This window comes from Trachinotus anak, unplaced genomic scaffold, assembly GCF_046630095.1.
Source record: "Trachinotus anak isolate AG129_WGS33_773 ecotype Australia unplaced genomic scaffold, CSIRO_AGI_Tana_v1 ptg000023l, whole genome shotgun sequence".
In the NCBI taxonomy this organism is placed as follows: Eukaryota; Metazoa; Chordata; class Actinopteri; order Carangiformes; family Carangidae; genus Trachinotus; species Trachinotus anak.
In genome coordinates, this window is record NW_027273874.1 from 5,722,948 (window position 1) to 5,749,975 (window position 27,028).

The 27,028-nt window shown below is 41.7% G+C and overlaps 1 protein-coding gene across 5 annotated transcripts in view; it reads right to left on the minus strand.

Annotated features, from left to right (window-relative positions):
* Nucleotides 1-27,028, minus strand: part of LOC139606765 (diacylglycerol kinase delta) — a 67,033-nt gene that overhangs the window by 17,976 nt on the left and 22,029 nt on the right. For 4 of the 5 annotated variants that reach the window (XM_071459097.1, XM_071459096.1, XM_071459100.1 and 1 more), the window contains exons 4-12: nt 6,222-6,332; nt 5,874-5,954; nt 5,385-5,489; nt 4,292-4,424; nt 3,765-3,871; nt 3,412-3,537; nt 2,043-2,145; nt 1,382-1,541; nt 1,130-1,238 (exon numbers count right to left, since the gene is read on the minus strand). In XM_071459097.1, coding sequence (XP_071315198.1) covers nt 1,130-1,238; nt 1,382-1,541; nt 2,043-2,145; nt 3,412-3,537; nt 3,765-3,871; nt 4,292-4,424; nt 5,385-5,489; nt 5,874-5,954; nt 6,222-6,332 — 1,035 coding nt within the window. Of the gene's footprint in view, nt 1-1,129; nt 1,239-1,381; nt 1,542-2,042; nt 2,146-3,411; nt 3,538-3,764; nt 3,872-4,291; nt 4,425-5,384; nt 5,490-5,873; nt 5,955-6,221; nt 6,333-12,454; nt 12,927-27,028 lie in introns of those variants that run through there. The other variant, XM_071459099.1, reaches the window with a different exon arrangement.

Consider the following 27,028-nt stretch of genomic DNA (forward strand, 5'->3'; position numbering starts at 1 on the left):
GGAGGATCTGTTTGACAGGGATCACAGCTTGTGTCAAAATATAATATAAAGAATATATGGAAGTTTATTTAATTGGTTAGTTGTATTATGACTGTAGATAGAAAGTAAAATCTGGCTGCAACAAAGTCAGATTATTCTGCACAAAAATAAACTTGTAGACCCAAACTCAGCGTTTTAATTAAACATTTAATTACTTCAGCATCATGTTTGGATCTGGTTTCTTAAATCACAGTGAGCGATTTTACACAGATGCAATAAAGGATACAATGTTCAGTCAGCTTCCCTACATTGATAATTTAGGGGCACAAACAGGCTGCACAAACAAGTTGCAGATGCACCTATAAAGTCTTTATATTATTTTTTTTAAAGGTTTTAAATCAAGACAGTGATAGTAAGATGAATTATTCATCAGGGTTTTGTCAGAACATTTACAATATTGTTAAGATGAACAATCAAACTGAAAACATGATAACTGGAGACCAAATATCACTCTGCTCCCAAATTTCAGCCTCAAGGACAAAAAATAAATAAATTACTTCTAATTACAACATCTTGTATCTCAGAGAAAAATCAGATGATGATCATGTACAGCACTGTGATGTGTCGAAACAGTGTGAAATATTTGATATTAGTCTCAAGAGAGAAACATCAGACTGGCTGACTCCTGACACACTGGTGAATCGGACGAGTCTGACATGACCAAAAATTATTCAGACTGATTTGATATGGCATTTATTTATCCAAATGAGATGCTAATTTAAAATAAAAACCATGTTATCCAACACGGCATTCATTAATCCTGATTAATTCAATGACATTAATGCATTAGTTCAGCCACTCTGATCCATTTCCTTTTTGGTTTGAATTCAGTTGAGACGTCTGCAAACATTACACTCCAGATTTTTAATATTTGTCAATCTGCATTTTAGATTTCAAGATGACGGACATATGAACCCATGTGAAAAATTGTTTATTTTCAATGCTTTTTAGCTAAATTGTCTTGAAACGTTAGCACGGCGGGTAACTCGCTGCCTTTTCTCGCCCATCAGCGTTCCCTGCAGTTACCTTATACATCAGTATTATATCATCATCCCCTCATCCTCCTCCTCTTCCACCTCGTCGCTCTCACCTGTTTATGGAGGTTGAGTTTATCCAGCTCTGAGAGCACCCAGCCCACGCTGCCATCTCCTCCACACACCAGGATCCGAAACGTCACAAACTTCTGGAAAAGGCGAAGGCTGAGAGAGGAGCGAGTGGGATGGGACGGGAGGATGAGGAGAGAGAGAGAGAGGCAGCAAAATTACAACATCAATAGCCAACGCGCCAACACACACTACAGCATTTCAGAAAAAAAAAAAGAAAAAAAAAAGAGCTTAAGTACCCGAGCTCTGGTCCTCCGTTCATCAGGTCAAAGACTTGAGCTGGGTTGAGAAGCTGCTTGAACTTGCGGAGGAACTTCACCCCCTGGTTGTCTCCACTTTTGGAGTTGACCAAGACGAGGAGAGGGCTCGAGCATGACGCCGAGGTGGCTTTCCAAAAGCCTGAAAAAGAAGCTTGGTTGTTGTGATGGAAAACATTTCTAGCCGTCAGATTCAAGTTCAAATGTTGCAGTTCATGTTGAGAAAGCAGTTTGTGATGATTGCATAAGAACAGATGACAGATACTGTTTTAATCTAATCCGAGGATCCACATGATGTAGCAACAAGACAAAAGCTGCCTTAAATTTGACAAATATGTTCCAAATATTTCTGCTCTTCTTCTTCTGCTAGAAAGCTTTGACCAAGCACGTTAAAAATTTAAAATAGAAATTTAAATAGTCATTTTTAAATACATACATCATAAATGTAACAATTTGTGCAACAAGAGGAACAGCAGAGGGTCAGTCACAGTGTCACACCCTGTGCAGTCAAAGGATTTACACCACTGGACTTGAAAGGTGGCATACCTGAACTTTGAACCTACTGTACTGTGTGAGTGTGTGTGTGTAGGTGTGTGTGTGTGTGTGTGAGTGTGTGTGTGTGTAGGTGTAAGAGGTGTCTCACCATCTGAGTCAATGCTGTTAAGTGCAGTGGGAGGAATGATTGACACTCGACATTGACCCAAGGGACACACCTTCCCCATTTGTTCTTTACAGCTGTTATGGACCTGTAATTGTGCACGCACGCACACACACACACACACACACACACACACACACACACACACACACACACACACACACACACACACACACACACACACACACACACACACACAGTCAGTAGTCTCCTTAGTAATTCTATATTACGGTAGAAGCAGAAAGGTCATTAAATCCCTCTGAAACCCACCAAATGTCAGTTCTATAACCTTTACCCTGATTCATTTGTGTGGATGTGTGTGTGTGTTTCTGTGTATGTGTATGTGAGTGTGTGTGTGCACTGAGGACTTTGCATTATGTGTGCAAAACACAAAAAAGCAATGCAGCCTTTTGCAAAGCCGAGTGAGACAGAGTAAAGTAACATCTCTGCAGATGCGCGTTCACCTACACTTTGGACTTTGCAGCAGTGTAGATATTTTCTCTTTGTGACAGATTGTTTTCTGTGCTGCTTTGAACTCAATGCAAACGACAGCTTCAGCAAAACTTGTATAAACGTCTTGAGTCACAGAACATCCAAATAAAAACTGTCAAAAATTCATTTTGAAGATGCCATAAATTATTGTTCAGGCGACTTGGGTGCAGTGTCATGAGCTAGAACAACACCTGCTCACACCTCATAAGTAAACAGTTGGTTGTTTAAACATCTAGAAGGCACAGAGCAACATTAGCATTCATTTGGAGTCAAGTTTCAGGGACTTGTCTTTTAGCTCTCTTCTGGTCTCCACTAACTCCTAACTTTGTCTGTTTAATGCTGGTCAGGTTTAGCTGATGAGAGCTAATAAAAACAAAACAATGAGCTGATAGAAGCTAAAACGACCTGTTTATCTGAGGTGAACTCCAGTGCTATCATCACCTTTCACACTACATATGGTCTTTACCCCCTCTGCCATTGTAAAAATACTGAGCGGTGCAGCTTTAACTTTAAAGGAACAGAGCATTAGTGCTTTAAAGTAACTTTTGTTAGTTTGAGTCCTGTGATACTGTCCTAAAATGTCCTAGTTGGGTTTTCATCACAGGGTTAGTTACCAAAGCTGAAAAGGCCAAACTACACATTGTTAATGGCCCCACACAGGAGCAGCTTGAGGCGGGTCAGATTCATCAGCTCCATTTCCTTTCTCTCCTCCTCCCCCTCTTTTTCTTAAATAAATACTTTCTATTGTCAGACCTAAACTGAAAATACCTCTCAGCTAGCAGCCATGTCCCATTAAATACCAACACTGATTTGACAAGACAGTTTTTTTGACAGGACGGAGGCTAAAATCAATCCCACTTACGATGGCTTTGCACCAGAGGCAACGCCAGTCCTGCAGCCGGCGCACGCTGCCGCAGTTCTTGTCACACACCACACATTTGGCACTGACCGGCAGGTTGCCCTCCAGCCACTGGTGGGGCATGGACACCTGGGAAAAACATGGAAAAATACTGAAAACACAAGACACAAACTGTCCTGAAACGTGGCTCATCAGACATACGTCACAATCTTCCCACTTTTTATGTCCTGTTATTATAATGACGTGACATCTGTAATGTTTTTTACACTTTAACTCACAAACTGTAATTCAAACTGAAGCTTTCTAACACATGTTGTTGACATGCTTTCTCTCATCTCTCTCTCATGATCACTCACCCCTTCCTCATCCTCAATGATGTCATTCCCTATGGAGGCCAGTGTGGTCCATTTGCAGTTGTTGGTGGAGCGAACTGCGCAGCGCTTATGAGCCTTGAATTTACAAACTGCAGAGGACAGATAAATACATTTCATGTTGGACAAACTTAAATAAATGATTATAATAGAAGATGAATTCATGTTTAAATATGTGGGGCATTTTTAAATATTTCAAATTACACAAGTTTCCCTTGTCATGACTAAAAAATGTCTTTGTATATTTTTGTTCATTTTAATTCTTTCAAGAACAAATACATTGGTGTTTACAGCATTTTGACTCATAACAAGCAACATCAAAATTTTGCTTAGAAATTGAAATTCCCAGTGCTGTGGTTTGGCAACTGACTTAAAAATTCCCACAATTTTGAGACTATTGCTCATAGTAGTGGTTACTTGTACTGGCCCTCAAAATTTGTGCTTGTTTGGGTGCATCTTCCAAGAAACGTGTCCTCAAATGCGTGTATTTGTGTAAGTGTGTGTCTGTGCACCTTCACAGGACAGGCCGTGGGAGGTGACGCCCGGCAGAGCCTCCCTGCAAACATTGCAGAAGGTCGGTCTGGCGTGCGAGCAGGCGTACCAGTTGTGCATCCCGGAGAAATGCTCCATGTTGAACTGGCTGGCCTGGGGAGGGAGAAAAATATGGAAAGGAGAGGACGATGACATCAGAACTCCATGCTTAACTGGAGGTGGAAACGCCCAAAGGACGGGACAAGAATCATGAGAGCCCTGCATCAGAATAAGTAGCCTGGAGAAGGAGATATATTGCAGGATGGGACAGTGACTCTTTAGATTTCTTGTTGTACTAAACAGCCAGAGGAACCGTAGATACAAGGATAAGATAATGACATCAGCAGCAAATATTAAACTCTGTGGCCTCAGGGGGGAAACATACAAGTTTAGACTATGAGATCGATGCTGCAGATGAACAGCCTACGGATAAATACACCTACAGACAGTGCCTAAAAAGCTGGCAGGACAAGACTGTCAAACCAAACTTCTGTCTCCCTTTTCAGAGAGTCTGCGTAACTCCAGATACCAAAAATGCTGGATCTGAAAGAAGGATTACTCTGGAGAAGATGTTATCCATCACCTGAGCTGCAACTGATGGCATGAATCGGTTAAGGCAAGGACTTAAATCAAAACCCTAAATGCACTGCTGTAAACTGCGAGGAGCACTGGAAGTCTAAAACATGGCAGAATATAAACTAAAGCTTGGATAACAGCATACAGTCTTCAGCTCCCTTTATAGCCTATTAAAGCAGAGGCTCTTTTCATGAGCGACATCAATCTGCTCGCAAAGAGCTGCAATGAGAAGCAGGTAAGAGAAAAGGGAAAGAATTAAGGAATAAAGAGCTGGAAGGAGGAGGAGAGTATTTTCCTCCGAGACAGGAGAAAAGGTGGATACTCTGTGTGAGGAACAGATGGAAGAGGAGCTGAGATGTGAGGCATGTTCTCATCAAAATAAATGACACGCTCCTGACTAGATTTGGCCCATTTCTTAGTCTACCCCGATGTCAGCCGACAGAATAAACGACGATGTGGAAACCTAAAAGGAGACTGACAGAGGGACGAGAAACTCACCTCATAGGTTTCCCATTTTTGGACGGACTTGAGCGCGCCGATCCAGTCCTCCATTTCCTTCCTGCTCTCGGCGCATAGCATTAGTTTGCGAAACGGTGTGATCACCTGAGAAAAGGGGAAAGAAACAGGGATTCAAAAGCTAAAGTGAAAAACAGAAGTGAAAAATTTCCCATTAAACTGGTGAAAAAACAGCTACCAACAGCTGATCTGCAGCCAAAATCTACACCTCATTTACTCATTACTGAGATGATACCAACACATGACTAAGAGTCCACAGCCTCGTTGTAGCTTTGTGAGGCAATATGCTAGCTGCACATTTCCTAATGCCCCCCACAGACCCATGTCGCTAGCAAAACCAAAAGCCTGCTAGTTTCTGACCCAGCTGTGGATTTTAAAGTTAAAAATATTAATTTTAATTTCTAAACAAAGTCAAGTGTACAGTTCTGAACTGCTTTAATCCACATTTTGGCGACCTGTTGCATTACTTACCGTGAAGCTATTGTTGATGTTCTTGGTGCTGGTCTCGGCCACACTGGCATCTGACAGGTCCACTTCATCAAAAATCAGAGACTAATGTCGGGGGGAAAAAAAGGTGTTTATTGTTTTAAATTCACATTTAAATCCCTTTTTATTTTCTTTGACACCACTTCATCATATGAAATGCATTCTGTTGTATGTAATTCAATAGCTTGGGTAAAAATGTGTGTACTTTTGGAACAGTTTCCCATTTGCAATTATGGTTTCACAGCTCACTGAACCACACTTGCATTGCTTACAAATGCCAAACACAGTCTGTCAATTTCAAAATGCTGTAGCCAGCTTCACACATTCCTGTACCTTGCAGTCTTTGGCATAGTAGAGGGTCCTCCCTCTGAGTTTGAAGTACCTCCTCTTCCATCTCTGGAAGGAGCTGGTCTGCTTTAACAGGATTCCCTCCTTCACACTTTTCTATTGAGAGTCAGAAGAAAAACAGAGAGGACAAAAAAAGAAGGAGGGGGGGGAGAAAATGGGAGGGGAAGAGGAAGAGAAAACAGACGTTAGTTCATCCAGGTGCTCTGCATAACTGAAGTGACAGCTATTCTTCCTGGAGTTCACACATAAACAGAAGGAGAACAGTTTGGATAGTGTCACTAGGAGGAAACACAGCAGACACACAGAGAGAGCTGCTCAGATGAGCAGAGAGGTGTTGACTGAATCTGTCAGCCGAGTAGACAATCACAGAAACATTTACTTAAAGGACTAAGCAAGTGTTTTTTGCATTTTTTAAAAAAGTACTTTACGGTGATTTTTCTGAAATTCCTGTTACTAATTCATGACCAGATGTGGGAAAGTCAGGGGACCTCTGTAAATATTTCCCCAGTGTCCACAAACAGCACACTTGTCTGGCCAACAAGGAAATAAGGAAGCTGGGTTTGGCTGAGTGTCAGTATGCACTGAGTAAAGAGGAGCGTTAATGAGGTAATGTCTTGTACAGTGAATGTGGAACAAGAGCGATGAGGTGATGCAGCAGGGTAGGAGGTTATTACTCACACGCCCAGGACGCACGATCTGATTCGATACCATGGGTTTTGCTTTGCTGAAACCCCCAAATGATTGTACTGTGGTGGCTGTTATTTCCCTTTATCCTCATCAGTGCCTCTGCTTATCATGCACTTGTTCTTTCACTCTCTCTATTTATGAGTACATGCCTTAAGAGGACAGAATGCACCATGGGTAATCAACTTGAGATAAGGGGTCGCCATGGAGATCCTCATTTCTCCTCATTTCTCAAATGAAAGGATACCCAGGCCCGGTGATACACGCACACACCCATACACACACAAAGACACACAAATACAGTCTTAAATCTCCGATCACGTTACTGAGGGCTCGCTCCATACCTGCAAGTTTATTATCTAATATAACAACATTGCTGCACGAGCAGATTTCATTAGATCAGCCTCTATGACAAGCCAGTGACTTTCCCATGAGATAACCTGCATCAGTGTGTGGCTCTGCACGTGTGTCGCCCGCATAGTTTCATGGCAGAAAGCACCGTCTACAATATCAGGGCTTTTCACACATACGGCATGATGAAATGTCTGTGTAGCAATGCCCAATATGTTCTCAAAAACAGGAAGGAGGAGCTAAAATAACCTATACACAGAATTCAAGAGAAGATAAGAACATTAACATATTCAACATATTTCTGTAAGACCTGAAAATGTGCCCCGCTTTATTAGATACAACTCCGGATGACTAATCGTGCAGCTCTTTTGCATAAGCCTCTAGAACAAATGCCTTACAGATTCTTCACATCATCTGTAATGAATCAGCTTGCGCAACCTGCACTGCCACTAAGATCTGTGGGCAAAAGTGAACTGTGTCTCTAAGTATGCAAACACATGTTGAAATAGAGCTTCTGAGTACTCTACCATCAGGCTGCTCATTTTAAGAGCTGCAACTCAGTTTTTAATGTTTGACTGACTGTTATAATACTATCTCCAAATATAACTGTGTAATTTCCACAGCCCCCTCATGGAAATAAAATTCAGAGTAATCATATTCATATTTATGTAATTTAGCTGACTGCTGCTGCTTAGTTGTTTTGTGGTTTGTTTTATGCACGGATTTAACAGTGTAACAGGCTGAAATAGCTATGGTATAAACATAAAAAGCTCTCAGTCTTATGAAGCACAAGGGTCAGACTTTTTTTGATGTGGAACACAGTTTTGTCACCGCAGACTGATACGACAACGAAGTGCTGAAAGGAAAAGTGGGAGAGAGGTGAGAGGATGTTGGTTTCGTTATCTCCAAACCAGCGGCAGATTGCCAGATTCCACTGTGGCAATGACAAAAGATGTTCTGGTGCTTTCCATTACACAGGTATGTTGCTTTTCCAGTGTAAACTCCTAAACCTCTCGGGCCAGACGCGGCGGACCGGGAGCAGCCGGCTCAGCAGAGTGATCCGGAAATCTGCCCCGAGGGAAAAATTCAAGACTCAGACACGAGGCTCAGCACCTGCATGACAACGACCAACAACCCGCGATCCGACAGCAGGGCGAGAGAGAGAGAGTGAGGGCCCCTGAATGTAAAAGAGAGAAACTGAAAGTGTGTGGGAAAGCAAAAATATATAAAACATTAAATGAAATTCTTTTTTTAAAATTAGAAATTCTTCTTTTACTAACTAGTTTGAGGTTTGGATCATTACTCACTGAAATACCAAGCCATGTGTTGTTCTGCTGGATGTAATGTTCACTGACTACAAAAATGGAACAATTCATAACTAGGTTTTGCTCTAATTATGTCTGTTGTTTGTCTGCATTTCCTCATTAACCCTATGCTAGCAAAATTAATGGTCTCTTAAGCCCCAGGAAAAAAAGAGCAAAATTACTGTTACTATACAGAACAATGACACGGTTGTAATTAATGTTGTTGTCGAGGCATTACGGTTTTTGAATTAAATTATCAAGTTGAAATGGCCCATTAGGTAAAACAAGTGTTTTTTCAGATTAGCTCAGTGACATTTCTAGCTCATGTTACAGCTGGGGATTGAACCATTATACTTATTGACAAAAATGAAAGAGTATGAAGTATCAAATGTTGGCTTGGTCAGATTTGTTAAAGTTTTCTAGCTAGTAGCTAAAATCTAGTTGCTAACGAGTACAGTGCTAAAGTTTTGTGCTTGAACAATACTTAGTTTTCAAGTTACTTATATCTGATCTTGTTTAGCCTGTGAACTGTGTTGCTGACGTCTTGTACATTACTATATCGAGTACAGCAGCTGGCCAGTTGGCCAAGTGTGTCTTGAATTTTATCTTAGAGCGACTAGCATGAAGGCCAATTCCTTTAGCAGTATATAAATACAACTACAAGAGAGGGAAAGTCAGCAAAGAAGGAAAGAGGATTAATAAATACATAGATGACTATACTGGATACACTTGAGAGAAAGAGAAGAGTAATAACTTGCATGACTGGCATTTGTATGCAAGTTTCCCATAAAGCACCTGTTCTACAACCTCTTCCGATCAAGATAGAGATCAGAAGAGGTCGGAAAAGGACATCTGTTTATAATCTGTCTTTACATTGGTTGATCTGTCTCTCTTTTGGCTGCATTATTTCTGTTAAATGCTTCCCTCTCTTCCTGCCTCTCTCTCTCTCTCTCTCTCACTGTCACTCATCCATCTTCCTGTTTTTTTTCACTTTCCACTTCATCTTCTGCATTTCTGTGTCACTTTCTCTGCCCCTCTATCTTTGCAGTAATGGCCTTGGCTGCCTGAATAGAGGGAGTAATACAAGTCAGAGGCACCACCAGACCAGTGATAAATTTAATTCATCGCTCCATCACAAGCTCATTCCTCAGCTGTGTGTGTGTGTGTTTGTGCGTCCGTGAGATATCCCGCTTTGCAATGGCACATACAGCTTCTTGTGCCCTCGCAGTGCATGTTTCTTTCTTAGAGTAAATTTGCTTTTATGCCCTGAGGGACAGCAAATCTCTTACTGTCGCACTGCCAGAGAGAAAGAGAGGGGGAAGAAAGAAAGAGAGGAAATGATTGATGGTGGGGGAAAAAAAAAAAAAAAAAGATGGATAGCCTGATGGCATGGCTCATTAGCGAGAGGAGATAGGAGTAGGAAACCGAGCTGTGGCAGCGACGAAGAGCGGGAAGAGAAACAAACAACGCAACACAAAAAGGCAAGATGGAGGAATTACAGCAAACAAGAGACTCTGGAGAGTTGGCATGAAAGAGAATTAACAAAAGAACTGGCAATGCCTTGAGGAGGAAGAAGAAAGAAGAAAAGCATACAAACAACCAGGTGTAAAGGTCTCTTTGACTGAACCACCTGACACGTCGGAGATAATGGCGAGGTGGGACACTCCTGCTCCACCAATCAGATATATCCGTGGTTGCCCCAGAAACGCCAAGGGGAACTGTCAGTCAAGGAGCTAATCAGTGTGTTTTTGTTTGACAAAAGCAGCTAATGACATAGCAACCACTGATATAGGTGAAGGACAAACCGGAAGTTAGATCCAACTCAGGATGTTGTAATCCAAGTGTGTTCACTGCACCTCTAGAGAGAGGTAGTTGGTTCACATCCTGTGACCCGCTGCTAACATTTGGCTAGTTTGCTTTCTTCAGAAGCTGAAAGTATCTTTCAGGCATTTAGCTAAACTCAAGCTTGAATTCTATGTTTCCATGTTTGAGTTTTAGCCTAAAACGGTTCCTCCTGACTTAGCGTGCAGCTGCTGAGAGCAATAAATGATTCAAAGGCATTCAGATTTGATGAAATGCTAACGGACCTCAGCCCTACAGTAAAAGCCAAACCTCTCCTGCAGATAAAAGGTGAGTGAGTGTGTGTGTGTGTGTGTGTGTGTGCGTGCGTGTGCGTGTGTGTGTGAAAGGCTGCGTTCACATGCGCATCGGTGCAGCTACACTCACTTCTTGGAAACCAGTGGAAGCTGGATTAGTAAAAGCAACTGCACAAGTTAGCATTTTGAAAACAACACACTTTTTTTTTTTTTTACATATTCCTTATTCTCCAATTAATAAAAATAACCACAATAACTGAGTTTATCCTCAGTGTTTAACCCCATACAGAGGATTACTGGTGATATGGAACCAACCAGACTTCGTTTACTTGCAACAGTCTCGTTATTATGCACATGTAAGCGTGGCTCCAACATGTGTGACCTTCTCATCGCTCCTCCTCAAGGCCATTTCTGTACATGATCATGTGTTCTCAGTCAAGTGGCCTGGCAGGGTGATTAATTAAAATGTCTGGCCTCCTCCTGATTGACTAGTTGTGCTGCGCACAGAGGCATATCAGCAAAGCAAACAGCACATGGGGACGGCACATATGGCTGTATAAACACTACATATATTGCATGCAAAGGTCAGGTTCTGCACCAGCCTGCGGTCACAGCGTAGCCACGCCCACGATGGTGTTTTCTCCTCTCCTCTCGGGGCTGAGAGATGTTGTCAGACAGATCAGTGTATTCATTAGAGCAGGACTAATTACATCACAACAATCATCCCCAGTAGGCCTGATGTGCACACACAAACACACACACACACATGCACTGAAAAAGCCGTGAAGTGGATATTCACACAAGTGCGCATTAACACACATGCTTACTCATCTGCAAAATGCACACACAGACAAACAGAGCTCTGAGGCGCAGCGGCACACACACCTGACTGATTCAACCCTTTGCTCTCTCTCTCTTTTTCTTTCACACACATCTGTGAAAAGAAACATCTGGATGACTGGCTGACCTTCAGCGGTCGCAGTGTAAACGCTCGGTCAACAAATCTTTGAGATTCGCTTTGTTTCCCCAGACAGCTGAGTGACCCGCAGACCAACACGTGGACATTCATCAAGCTTTTCGGCTGATGAAAAAGCAGAACTTGAAGTTGAGGACAGTTTGCCAACCAGTGTGATTTCCTGTGATGAACAATAGCTGCTACAGATCGGGGCGCAATGGCAGAAAAGATGAACTGAGTTCTTTAAAAATGACTCATTTCTCAACTACTTTAAATTGAAAGAAATAGATGAATAAACATCTGTATGCTCGGACAACAGTCCCCTATTGTTGGGATTCCCAGTCAACTTCTTTGCTTTTAAAACTCCACATTGTCAGTGTGAATGAATCGGCTGTAGTGCCACAGTAGGGAAGTCTTTTGGTCTCTTTGTGGGACTCGTTGAAAATAACAACGCAGAACGCTGCCAGCTTTATCCTTTTAAGATTTGAAAGGTGACAAAGGTGTAAAAAAAAAAAAAAAAAAAAAGTTTCTGTTTGGATGCGATGACGAAACAGCACATAGACAGGAGTGTAAATACCACAGCAAACACTCAAAAGGAGCCTGTCAGAGTGAAACCAACTATTAAAACTACAATACACCAACTAAGTCTGAGTGTGAAGGCAAGGAACAACCTTTAAAATGTGGATTTACATTGATAGATAGATTGATTGATTTATTTTATTGATCCCAAACTGGGAAATTCTGGGAAATTTACCACTCAATCTCCTCATTTTGACCTCCTGTTTCTATCCTTCACGGGTCCACTTGGATGTTCTCTCACACACTGACCTCTTCCACCAGCCGACTCTCCTGCAACTTCTGGATGTGACTGGCGTTCAGATGGTCCTCGTGGCTGAGCCGGCTGTCCTCCCCCTGTTCCCCTCCTCCCTCATAGCCAAACAACAGGGGCGCAAAGCAGCACCCACTGGCCCGACACAACCCCAGCATTTGGCGGCACGCGCTGATGACCTCACTTCCTGTGCTTGGTGAGCAATACCCTCGCGAGTATTGCAGAATCAATCTGAACGGTGTTTGTCCCCTGCTGCCAGAAGATGGTTTCAGGAGGTAGAGAAGAAATTCCTCTTTAAACTTTTCTGGACCTATTAGCACTGGTTTCTTCCCATCTTTTCTTCTTCTACTACTTTAAAAAAGTTCTGAAATCTTCTTTTTACTTTGTCTATATAAACTTTTCTCTCAACTCCCTCCCTGCCTTGCCCCACCTCTGCTGTAGCTCTCCTTCCACACCAGCAGTTCCTCAAACAATACAAACCTACTTCCTCCCTCTCAAACTTCCCTTGCGAGGTAGCCACGCCCCCTCAGGTGTGCTGCAGGACACACCTCTTTTACATATGTGTGTCTGTCTTATACACACACACTCTATCTCCCGCACACACACAACCTAAAGCATGCAAATGAGCTCTTCCCTACCTTGAGTGACACACACCTGAGAGGAGGGGTGTGTGTGTGTGTGTGTGTGTGTGAGTGCACGCATCGGCAGTCAGACAGGTTCCTCAAGTTCTATTTATAGCCTCAAGGAAATAGGCTTGTTCTTACATGAGCACACACACACACACACACACACACACACACACACACACAGGATAATAGCTGTTCTGCTCTTCAACACTGATTTAAGGCACAAAAAGACACGAAAACATACAAGAATGCACAAACACGCACAAACATCCAGGTTTGAATGTTGTGGCTGATCGGTGCATATTCAGTCCAGTCATGTCGAAATGATGGGGAGGATAATGTTAGCTGGAGACGTCACTGTGATCACACAAACTCATGTCCTGCCAGCCTGTATGAGCTGTCCTGACTCTGTGTGTGTGTGTGTGTGTGTGTGTGTGTGTGTGTGTGCGTGTGTGTGTGTGTGTGTGTGTGTGTGTCTGCGCTCTGCTGCCTACGCTCTGTCATCGGACTGCTTTCAGTGTCAGATCAGTGTCTCATCTGCCAAGGCAAATTCCAGCAAGTGTGTGAGTGTGTTTGAGCGCGCGTTTGTGTGTGTGTGTGTGTGTGTGTGTGTGTTTTCTGCCAGTCGGCATATCATTCTGTCTTTAATGAGCAGAAACATGCTGTTCCCTGCAGACTCGCTCACTGACACCAGCTCTCTCTCTCTCTCTCTCTCTCTCTCTCTCTCTCTCTCTCTCTCTCTCCGTCCCTCTGTCTTGCCCCCTCAGCTTCCTTCACTATTTTTTTTCTCTTCTCACTTTTTCTCTCCAAAAGTTGTTGTTTTTTTTGTTTTTTTTGTTTTTTTTTGAAGCACCCGCCATCCAAGTTATTACTGGTTAAACAAATTCAGAATCAGGTCAAACAGCTTCCATCAGCAACTTTAATGAGTCATGTAGCAAAGCTATTGATGTGAAATGACTCTGATAACAGGCATGGTGTCTCTGTCTAGACCATTTGTGCTGCAGAGTTTCCCCTGAAGGGAGAAAGAGCAGACACGGAGTTCATGCTACTTCATTAGTAAAGTCTCAATTAATATGTTTTAACATTATGAAATTATTAACTTACACAGATTCTCAGCCTGTTAGCACCAGACAAAGCTAAATACGTTGAGGTGAACATTGGTACAGCTTTGCCACATTGATGTTGAGAACTTAATTTGCTGTTAATGAGATTCCTAATTGTTTTTTTTGTTTGTTTCTTTTTTGTTTTTTTTTGCAGCAAACTGAGCTAAAATTTGAGTTATGGACAAATGTATACGTTTTATTTTGAAAGCAAGAAGAAGAAGGCGTGGGACAGGTACAGTATAAACATCCTCAGCATTTTAATTTGGTGTGCAGACTTGGCCCTTAGCAAGATACACTCCTCTTCTGCAGTGTATTCACACGCCACACACTTTCTTTAACGTCCAAAACAAAAGTAGAAGTAACCCGGAGCGAGATCCTATCTGACAAATACAAACATGCCCCTGTCTCGCTCCCTTTGTCTTTCAGCCCTTCTCTGAAATCTTACACTAATGCTATGTTAACCTCCTTCGCTAAAAAAATACTGCTCCTTCCTCCCTCCCATTCAAGTACAGAGCTTTACAGGTGCAGGTTTGAAAAACGGCCAGACCCTGGGCCATGCTCGGACAAACACTACCACGACATCATTAAGAACAGCGTCTCCATTTATGTCAATGAGACCGCTGCGTTGGAGCTGGGCCTAAAACAGAGAGTCCTGGCAAAATGATTGCTGTAAAGTAGAAGAAGGCTCTTTAGAAGCAACACAATAAAATACAGGCAAGAAAACATTCCTGGTAACTCATAACATGAACAGGGTTAGTTAATTGTTTACCCCAGGGTCATCAGGACAAGGGATAAAGAACTTATCTGTCCCAGAGAGTTGCAAAATCTTATCTTGCAGAATTTGCAGCCTTAAAACTCACGGATATAAAGTATTACTCTTGTGATATGTTCTGGACTGTCCTTTCTTTTTCTCACCAGTACCTGCACACATACAGTCACTACATCAAGATCCCACAGTGACTCAGACAATAACATTTCTTATAAATGCTGTAAGTAGTAGAACTAGTTTTTTGTGGAGACTGCTTTTAAGACATAGAAAAAAAACAGTGTAACATGCTGTAAATATATAGTTTCGGTTCATGAAATTTTATCTAAGTCTCATTTCTGATTCTTATTTAAAGTTATGAGTCTTGGCTTTCAAAATAAAAGTGTTTCAAATAATATTACTTTTTTTTTTCCTAGACAGAACCATCTGGCTTTGTGAGATACTAAATGTTTAGACTTTATATAAAGCTTGTATTGTTTTATAAACAATGGACGATGACTGTTTATTCATAAGTCATTTGAATTGACAGAGAAAGCATTAGTTCCTCTTTAATGAGGGGAACTAAAGGGGGTTCACAAGAAATGTCATATGTCAAACGTCATAATTTCAGGGAAGACCAGATCACATGATGTTACGTACTGTAAATAAAGCCTAAGTATCACGGTGACTTTAAATCATATCTTTATAAATGCACGAACATTGAACATTTAACATGACTGATTTCAAGTTTATACGTTTTATTCTTTAAAATTTTTGCCTTGAATTATCTGTAAAATAATGTGTTTTAAAGGACAGAGAACTCAGCAGCTGTTTATTCATGAGTAACTGGAACCAGCACAGAGACACTTTCAGGTGTGTCTGTGCCAGAGCTAATTAAAGCAAACGCCCGCTGACTGTTGCAGACACTGAACCCCCTGACCTTTCCAACACGGCCATGTTTTTGTAATCATGAGGGCTCGCCGTCCCTGGGTGGACATCGCTGGAATGCCGAATGAAGCTGCCTCAAAGTCACCAGCTGTGGTTTCACAGCGGCGCAGTTGTTCGTTTTCTCCAGCAGATGGCAGACTGAGAAAGAGCTGGGGCGGGAAAACAGAGGAGAGGGGCAAGGTGATGGGGGTGCACAGCGAGGGAAACGGCAAGACTGGAAATGGAACGAGGGCTCAGGAAGGAGAGGAGCGACAGAAGCATTAGAGAGGAACATGAAAGACGAGAAACAGGAGAAAGTGGTGCAGTCATTTGTTTCTGTCAGATTAAGCTCAGTTTTAACTCTTCACAGCCTCCCACCTGTGTGTGTGTGTGTGTGTGTGTGTGTGTGTGTGTGTGTGTGTGTCCACAATTAAAACATACAAAAGTCATTGTAGGGTTTTATATTAGGGAAATTATTTTTTTATGAATTAGCTTTGCAGCACCACACAGGTGGGGTTTAACAGGTAAACACATTCAAAGCTGTTTGAGCAGAACCGAAACACATCTGTGAGAATGTTTTATGCTTAAGACTCCGGCAGATGCCAAGTGAATCATCCTGATGCTGTAAACCCCACCCATCTGGAGCTCGGAGGTGGCTAAAACAAACACAGTATCGTTTGCAAATAATAGCCGACCCAGGTCTGGTGTTGTTAATTACACAAATTTTCTCTTTTTGCTTCCTGACATTTAAACTTGGTAACGCAAAGGCATGCAGGGTTGCCATGGTAACAGGCCGACTTTCAAGTCAACCTTCAGCTTGGAAATGTAAGGAAACACACAGAGTCACGCTTACACACACACACACACACACACACACACACACACACACACACACACACACACACACACACACACACACACAGTAAAAAGTTCAATTTAGCACTGTTTTCATCTGGGCATTTTCTTCATTGAACAGGCTTCCTCCGTGTGTGTGTGTGTGTGTGTGTGTGAGGGAGGGAGAGAGAGAGTGAGTGAGTGAGTGAGTGCGTAAGTGTCAACCCATTGTCCTTGACAACTTTTGTTACGCAAGAAACGGCAAGTAACACAGCGAGACGCATCATTTGAAATAGGAACTGCTTGCATCATCTGTCATGCATAAACACAACGTCTGACCACACACACACACACACAGAGTCAGAACAAGGCGTGGGCGGACTTTGCACCATGGCGACCACATCCTGTCTCATGTACCTCTGTGCATTTATTAATAGATACACACACACCAGTGATATGTGAAAAAAACACTGACACTGCTTCGTACTTTAGATGGACAGATGGAGAGACAGCCAGACACAACACACACTTTCTATCTCCACACACACGCACACACACACACACACACACAAACACACACATTTCTTCAACTTTTGCCACATTTCATGTTCGTATGTTAATGTGTTTCTGAAATATCATCCAGTTTTTGGCCGCTGCCCGTGAGGTTTGTGCGCTGAAGGACACATAATCTGCTGCTGCTGGTAGAGGAGATGGGTGTGTGTGTGTGTGTGTGTGTGTGTGTGTGTGTGTGTGTGTGTGTGTGTGTGTGTGTGTGTGTGTGTGTGTGTGTGTGTGTGTGTGCGCTCTTCGGAGCATACGGACCAAATCTGGCTCTGATGCAGCATAATCCTCACATACACAGACACACACTGTTTGGCACACGTGGCGCACACACACAGCCGAATGAACAGATAAGTCTCTCAGCCAGAGAGAGATAGATGGAGAAGAGGTGGAAGGTTCTTCTTATGTGATTAGCTTGTCGTCAATGTTGTTCATCACATCCATGCTTTTTTTGTTTGTTTTTATTTGCACTGTTGCAAACAGTCGTGCAAATAAAGGTTTTACATTTGAAATAGAGGAGATGGGTGGAGAAAGATGGAGACGAGAGGAGACAGAAGGAAGAGAAGAAGAAGAAGAGAGGGGAAGTGGTGAGAGGAGAGATGAGTGGAAAGAAAAGGAAAGGAAAGGAAATTAAAGGAGAGGAACGAAAGGAGAGGAGGAGAAATGAAAGTTAAGGAGGGGAAAGGGAAGAGGAGAGGAGGAGAGGAAAGAGGATGTAAGGGTGCAGGTGGGGCCAGAAAAAGGAGAGAGTAAAGATGGGAGGAGATAGGCGAAGATGAAATATGGTGTGGCGTGTGTGTGTGTGTGTGTGTGTGTGTGTGTGTGTGTGTGTGTGTGTGTGTGTGTGTGTGTGTGTCTGGTGATTATCCCTGATGATCACACAGTGCTGTTTAATCTTGTCTCCCCACACTCACACACATCAGATATGATGGATGTTTGTGTGTGTGTGTGTGTGTGTGTGTGTGTGTGTGTGTGTGTGTGTGTGTGTGTGTGTGTGTGTGTGTGTGTGTGTGTGTGTGTGTGTGAGGACCACGTGTGCCTGTAACAGTGCCTCTGAGGACCTAATGTGCATGCAGATGCAATCTATTTAAGATTTTATAAAAAAAATTTCAAGACATTTTAAAAGAAATTTAAACAAAATCTTGTGTGTCTGAGTGAAGGTGTGAAGGTGTGTGTGTGTGTGTGTGTGTGTGTGTGTGTGTGTGTGTGTGTGTGCACGTGTGCATGCTCTGCAATATTCTGTTTTTATGTCCCTGTGCTGTCAAGCTGTAATGTCTCTCCCCACTGGAATTTGTAACACAGCTTAGGACACACACACACACACACACACACAGAAATGGAGGCAAAAACAAAACACTCTCTCTCTCGCTCTCTCATCGGTTGAGTCGTCGTCATGGGAGATGAGTGATTTCCACGGCAACCTGTGGGGGCTTTTCCTGCCCTCTCCACTCATTCCCCTACAGCCTCGTTCAGAGCATAATTGCTGTGGTAAACTGGATCCTGCTGCGCTCCTGCAGACACTGCTGACAGTTATGTTTATTAAAACCCCCTTTAGTTCCACCAGTACGACCAGACCCAAAACAAAATCTGGATTTCTTGAATTCTTCTTCTTCATATGAAAGTTTATCACTGCTCAGGGAACAGAAGATCTGGCTCGACAGTGCGTTTTAATTTTTCTCTCCTACACTATTAGCAATAATAATATATTTTTTAATATTTCTTGGCATTTTTGGAAAGTTAACTACATAAAAATGATGAAAACAGTGTTAAAAATTCCTTTCTTGCTTTGAGTGAGAATAAAAACACATTACATATTTAAACCTGTTTTTTTAAGTTCTTTCCCATCATGATTTACTAAGATGATACAGGGTCTGTAGATTACATTTCATGACTACAATAAGGCACGACCACAGATATTAACCACCGTCACCACCACCGCCTCTCACACTTCACTCATAATCCTTCTTGCTCTGAGAGGTTGTGAATCTGCCCGGGAGAGCATAGCTATCTACGCGTTAGGTGTGTTTGCATGGTGGAAAGTCACAAAAAAAATAAATCTATACTATAATCACATGTTCACCCGAAGGTAAATATCATAGAAAAAGCGCTTTCTTGTGAAATTATTCTCCCTCTCATGTGGTAAACTGTGTGTCGCCTTCCTTTGAAAACTCCTTTTTCCTGTGATAAGACAGCAGCATGTTACTCAAGATCAGCTCGAGATTACGCACAAAGTATTTCACAATGGTTTGCTTCATCAGCCACAGTGAGTGTGAAACGCATGGGGTAAGCTTTTGTTAGGGACAAATGTTTCGAATTAGAGCACTGAGACGCCGCCGAAGTGGCTTTTAATTGGGACTTTCAGCACTACACAGTCAGACTGCACTGACACATCGAGCCACGAGAGGCAAGAGGATGCTAATGAGGTGTCTGCAAATGAGTCGCTTTGTGATACTGTTACAGGTCCCATATTGCATAATGTGTTTACCTGAAATCTAACATATTTTTATTTGATTGTTACTAGAGAGAAGCCTGAGAGAGGAGATGTAAAAGTACGTTGAGATGTTTCTTGTGAAAAGCACAAGTAGATCTTCTTGCTTCAAATAAAAACACTGGGAAAGTGTAAAATATGGGACCTTTAAAGGCCTTCAAAACATATTTTACTCAAACTCAGAGATGAGGTCCTACAAAAACACACAATTTTCTGCCCAAGTTCGAACATTAGTGGTTGTTTCACTCAAAAGATTTCTGTATTTTGTTTTTCTTTTGTTTTTGTTGTTGTTGCTGTTTAAAGTGGGCAGGGCATCGTTACACAGAGGTGATGTCATGTACCTCTGAGCACCAATCAGGACTCAGCAACACTTGAAAACAAAACGTGATCACCAATAAAAATCTGATCAAACCTGTCCTGATGAGGCAGAGCTGAGTGTTAAACTCTTATTAAATAATAGCCGTTTCTCACTGTAGCTATGACGACAAAGGCGTGGTACACCTGCTGCCGTAGGGGCCCTATTTCAGGAGAGGCTCCTACAGGTTGTATTGGAGGGCAGGGACTTGAATGGAAAGCAGGAAAACCGAATCTCACAGTGAAATTGACAAAGAAACTGTATTTAATCTGTAGGATAAAGTCAGTGTTGACATATCCTTTAACTGCACTGTCTAAACACAAAGCGCCTTCAGCTGTGGACTGGCGGGTGGGTCATCCACATAAACACAGGCCGAGTGAACTGACAGATCAGAGCAGAAAGAGGAAAAGCTTCAGGCTCCAGAGTCTCCTCCGCGCTGCTAAATGTGTTGAAGAGCTCGGAGCCTGCGGACTGGTTTGGTGGCTGCAGACCGGGGTCAGGTCACTCCGAATCAAGTAAAGGAACATGAATCAGAGGGTTTCTCCTGTCGCCGCAATGAGTTTCCCTGCAGCTGGCACGGACTGAGAGGACTCTGCTTTCCCTCGGCCACCCTCACTTTAAATAAAAATTCATTTCAGAGTTTGTTCCACTAATTCGATACAGTTTTCATATGCGTTTGTGGCAACTGCTGTTGTAACTGCGCCGCAAAGAAACCTGATTATTTTTTTGAAAAGCAAACTGCTTATCAGATTTTAAAAATGTCTGCAAGAAGTGTTTCTAATTTTTGTTTATTTCACTGACTTTTCTTTACGTTTTGTGCAGACTGGCACCAAATTTGTTGTTGATAACTTCAGAAACTGAGAGAGTTCATAACTCTCTGCTGATACAAACAGTTAATCCAGTATCTGGACTTTTGAATAAAAGCACTTCTATTGAAGGTGAATTGACAGTAATTCAGCTCAGAAATGAGAGTGGCTAGGTTTACATTAGCATAGCATTTAATTACAGAGGTCAAGATAATGTGGATCATACGGTTACTAAACACAACCATGCCAATACACAGATACTGTATATTCACACACAGTGCACATGTGCACAGACACATACTGTACACATCTACATACACAGAAAATAATGAGGATAATGGAAACTGTGGAGTCCCTTTTAATGGAAAAACTGAATTACTATTATGAGTCAGATGGAATATATTGCTCATATTAAAAAAGGAAATGTATGTACGATATTAAGATGAAAAACATCGAAGTTTTAAATTTTCTTCTCTTTATTATCATAATAAAAGATGCAAAGCAAATTAATTTATTGTTTAAGCAGAACACTTCTCTTAATTGTTTTTGTAAACAGTCAGAGAAGCAATTACAGGAAAATCTTGATCATTAATAACCAGAAAAACAAAACAAAAAAAAACACAAGAGCTTCAGGGACAGGCTGCACAACATCCCCTAAAATTTTCCATGAATCATAACTGATGAAAACTGACATCAACACCCTCATGCTGCTACTGTGTGCAGACACCTAGTTAGAACAGGTTTCACTTTGTTACAGTGTCAACTTACTGGGTCAACAGACTTGCAGCCTTTAGCAGCGTCACCGTCTCACAGGCTCAGTTTACGCAGCTAAAGTTCAATATTATTTCTCAATTCTTCTTGCTCAAGTTGCACGAATGTTTCAACAGCCTGGGAATCATAGCTTACAACATGTGGGTGCCAGTGTGTGGGGGATTTTATGATACATTTCTCTCCAACTAGCAATAATGGCCTATTGCAATGCTGTTTAAGAGATTGAAAGTCAGGTTAGTTAACTCCAATAAGCCAATAATTCAGCACTTTTTGTGTAATTGTGCTGGTAGATAAAAAGACACGGGTGAAAACATTGGCTCCTTGGCGGTGGTAATTACGGGGCTGTAAAAGGAGTCAATAAAATCATTTGGGTTACCACGGTGTATCTGTAATGGCGCAGATATCTTCAGAATATTTTTTTTTTTTTGAGTTTTATGTAGAGCAGACACTGCATTACCTTAAATCAAAGCAGAAGTCAGACATATCAACACACTTTATCTGCTGTATTTAAGCTTTAGTTTATGAGGCTTAAGAAAGGAGCTAAACTAAAATAGGCGCCTGGACTGTACATCAGAAAGAGTAAGAATTTGACAGCGCATATTGTCGATAAGAATTTGATGAGAACAGCACTGTACTTTTACAATTTGCAGCACGATGATGCTCTTAAGTCAACAGTTTCTCAGTGTCACAAAGTGGTAGTGCTATAAGACGGCACGTTTTAGCACAATATAGCAGTACTGCAGTGAATAGGGGGTCACTTTCTGTAAGCTAGTCCAAGCCCGTGCATGTAAAGATAAGGTGGAGTTGAAGCTGAGAGGCAATTTTTCCTTTCCTCCATCACTCTCTTTCTACCTCTCACTTTCTCTGTGCCATCCTTTCATCTCATTCTTCCAGTCTCTGCCTCAGTTCCTTTCTCTGCACATTAACTCTCATTCTTTGCCTCAGATCAATATCACTCTTCCATCTCATCCCTTCGCCCATTCCTCCTCTATCCGGGGCATCTGTTTACTGCCCAGATCGATACCGCTTCCTCCTCCTCCTTTTTTTTAAAACTGTGATTTCTTCTTTCATCATCCCCCAGCTCTCCTCTCCCGTCTCCTTCAACCCTCTTTTCACCGCCACCTACTGTCTCCAGTTGATTTTAATTCTGTCGTCATTCTTTCAACGCTCTGTCAATATTTTTCCTCGCCTTATCATCTGTCCTTTCTGGGAATAATGCATCCTACACCTATGTTCTGACATTTTCAACGTTAAACTGCTCCAAATGGGGCGCTCATACATCTTCATCAGTTTCATATTTCTCTGGAGTCTTTGTCCGACTTAAAGGCCGGTAGACTATTTGTCACATAAAAAAGGGAGATAAACTGAATTGAGGTGACCCTGCTCTCCGCCCCCCTCCGTTGGGTTTTGTAATGTGATGGATGGGGCAGACCTCTGCATGTCTAGACTATAATAATGTGCTCTTTCACTGTAGTGATTTTCCCACTGAAATTCATCCTGCACAGTCTGGCGGTCTAAATGGCTTGACCTCGAGCATTAAAGACGCTATTAACGATCTGAGCTTGGTATTGTAGGTGTGATACCAATCAAAGTTTGACTTTTATCAACTTTGGTCTCTCAGTGGGAACATTATCAGTTCCGGAGACGGCCACAATGTTTCAGAATCAGGGTTTATTTTTTCTTGTCTTAAACAAAAAGTATTCTATGAAAAAATAGTAAACTGCTTTAAAATACGCATGAAATGTTTTTTCTGTTGTGAAAGACTTGCTGCAGCTCAAAAAAATAAGGGTTCGGCCTATTATTATTATTATTAGTATTATTATTATTATTATTATTATTATTATTATTATTATTAATACAATTAAAATAAATAAATAAACTGATTCATATAATATGGATACCAATATTCATTTTTTGGTATATGAATTTATTCTACTTTATTTTTAACATAGAAATTTAATAAATCATGACTTTATTCACTAGTGTGATTTGAACATTTTACTTGTTCATAGAAAAAGAGAAACATCATGTTTTTAATGTAAAGAATCTAAAGATATAGTTAACGTTATAGTGTCTTAAAAAAAGCATGATTACCAAATGAGCTTAAAATTTAAATCTAGCTAGCTAATTACTAAATACCTGAATTACTTCAAAATTACATTAAAAGTTACTTTTACTTGCTACATTACTTTTGTTACAGAGCCAGGCTCCATCAAAGTCGTTTTTGAATGACTCCTAACAAGCTGCTAGTGTAAAGGCTTTGGAGGTATTTGACCTTAACAGCTAGCTTAATGCTAGCCGCAGTGGCTAAACTTAGCTCTCTGGAAATTCAAACCTAAATTAGCTAATTGTTAATGTGGGTTTAGTGGGTTGGCTAATGGCAAAACATGTAAATACAGCAACTTGGGGTTATCAGGAGGCTAATTTCTGGCTTTTGGTAGCATGCAGCTGCCTTGTGGAGGTAGCCGTGTGGCAACATCAGGATGTTTATATTCCCCTGTTGCACACTGCTTCATCATATACACCAAGCAAACAGTCATTATGAAACAATGGAGTTCGACCAGGTCGATAAACAGGGTTGAAAAGTGTTGAAACGCTCCATTATGACAACAAGTTCCCCTGTAAGGACTTGCACAAGCAGAGTAGCCACGATTGCTAAATGCATGTGTATTCATGTAAGTGTGTGAGTGCATGTGAGTGCATGTGTGTGTGAGTGCATGTGTGTGCCTTCTGGGTGGTTTTACTAGGGCTTCTCTGCTGGCTGTCATGCTAATGAAACTGAACTCTCCTCCTCCTCCTACACTTCTCCATCTCTCTGTCCACTTTTTCATTTTTAATGCTACACCCCCCCTCCCTCGCTCACCTTTTTCAGCTCTCCTCCCGCAGCTCTGTGCTTCTCTCCCACCATTACTCCCCCTTTTTGGCTTCACTGTTTATATAAAACTCACAAAGTTAAAATAACCTTACTCTGCACAGACATGTAGTGTCCACAAGAGGATAAATCTACGCACATAAACACACACGCTGACGGAAACACATGGCCAGCGTGTTTTGACAATCTTCCAACGCGCTGATGCTGTATTTGTTTAACAAAATGACCTTCTAAATTTAGACTCCATATCCCAGAGGAGGCTCTAAAAATGGAGACAAGCCCTTGTGTGCGTGGCTACTTTTATTATATCTGTATGAGTGTGTGTCTGAACCGTACATGTCTGAATTCTTGTGGCTACAACAGAAATTCCTCTGGTTTGGAGTGTTTTTATGGAGGGAAAAAAATCAACAACAGTGTCTGTGGTCATCTTCAGGACACAGGACTGTGAGAAAAAGGCCTCTCCTGACTCAAGTGTTTGTGTATAAGGCTGTGAAAGTCCTTCCTTTTTCTTCTTCCACTCGTTCTGTTTTGTACTCTGGCTCTGAACATCTCAAGGGCTGAAACACTTTCCGAGAATCCGGCAGCGGATCAGGTGCAGCTGCACGTGTTCAGCTCTGATAGTGGAGGTGCAGAAAACTCAGGATTACAGTAGATGTGTATTTTATATGTTCTGTGCGTTTACGTGGGTGGGCGGCTGCTGTGCATTAACTAGCATGGCGTCTGTGTCTTATCACCGTGTCATGGTCACATAATGTAAACTGGAAACATGTTGTAACCACAGGGGGAAGTGATGCGACTGTCGCTGCCAGTTCTATTTAACATATGCAAAACAGTGTTGCATGTCAAACTGATTTTCATCGCATTCAAATGCAATAAACCATGATTTCACTACTGTATGTTTCTATTTCAGTTTTATTACACATAGCAGTCAAAAATGTCTTTTGATTATTCTTTTTTCTTATGAATGTTTGAATGATGTATGAGCAGCGTTTGACAGTCAAAGGCTTTTAATGACACTATAATGATACACAACAAGACATGATCCACCTGATACTTTCTCTCCAAGCAACTGGCAGCAGCTCTGCGGCTCTGAGCCTCTCTTCGGAGTGGCCGACTGTTTTCTCAATAAAAATATAGCAGATTTCAGGTAAAAACTCACAGAAACCAAATTATTTATTATACTTTCCCTGCCTTGGTCCTGGTGGGCGGGGCCTGGGGCATGCCTGAGAGCAGTGACTGCTTTGTTGTGACATCACAAAGTCACAGAAGTCCTGAGAGCTCATTTTAAGGCTCAGTTTCTGAATACAGGCTTTGTGCATTTCTCTGTGGACAGTTTTAATATAGAACCTGGACCTGCTTTATAATCAAAAAGGACATGGATGTCTACCTTTATACAATATGGGACCTTTAATTTTTTGGAATAAATAAAAAAAAGGTATTATTACTATTATCATTATGATGTCACAGTGAGGTTGATTTTTCACTTTTGGGATATGAAATGTCTTGATTTTATGCTATTAGACATTTGTGTAAAACTTTGTCATAATCAGTCTTGAGTTATGGCCAAAACCATGCCTTGTGAGGTCACAGTGACCTTGACCTTTGACCACCATCAATTCCCTGATGGTGTTCCTGAGATACCACATTCATGAGAATAAGACAGACGGATGACCTGAAAACATACTGCAGATAACGGGAAGCTGGAGAGAGAGGTGTGTCAAAGTTTGCCTCTGTGTGGTAACAACATGATCTGCTCCCCTCTGTCGCTTGCACAACAGATGGGTGTATGTGTGTGTCTGTACTACTGTAATGCTATACTTTAAGTGTGTATCCCTGTATATTCACGTGAAAGCAAGTTTGTGTGTGTGTGTGTCCGTGACAGGCAGCAGATTGCTGCACAGCGTGCTTACACACTCACACTGACAGACTACTGCAGTGACCGACAGGAAAAACAGAGTGAAAGAAAGACAGAGAGGAAGGAAGAAAGAGCAAAACTGGCAGAAAGAAAGGGAGAAAAAACAAGCAAGAAAGTCAGATTAAAAGCGAGAAAGAGAAAAAAAAGAGAAACAAGAAAGGCAAAAGGGAAGAAAGAGAACAAATAAAAGAGAAAGCAAACGAGTGAGAAAGAAAAAGAAAGAACAAAACCTGAAAAAAAAGCAAAGTAGAAAGAAAAGGAGCTTGATGCATAAACAAAACAAGAGAACAGTTGGGGATTTACCAGGTACAGTAACTACAGTACAGTACAGCCCGTTTCTAGAATAGTTTCTCAAACATAGACATGGGACGACAAAAACAGACTTCCTACAAAAGAGTCTGCTGAGTGGTTAGTGGTGGTGCAGGAAGCAGAAGACTCTCAGCACTCCATCCACGAGTCTCTGAATCCTCTGCCTATTCATCAGACTGAAGGGAATCCTGCGCTGCTGCAACAGTAACACACTGCTGCAAACACACACACACACACACACACTAACAACTGTGGGGAAGT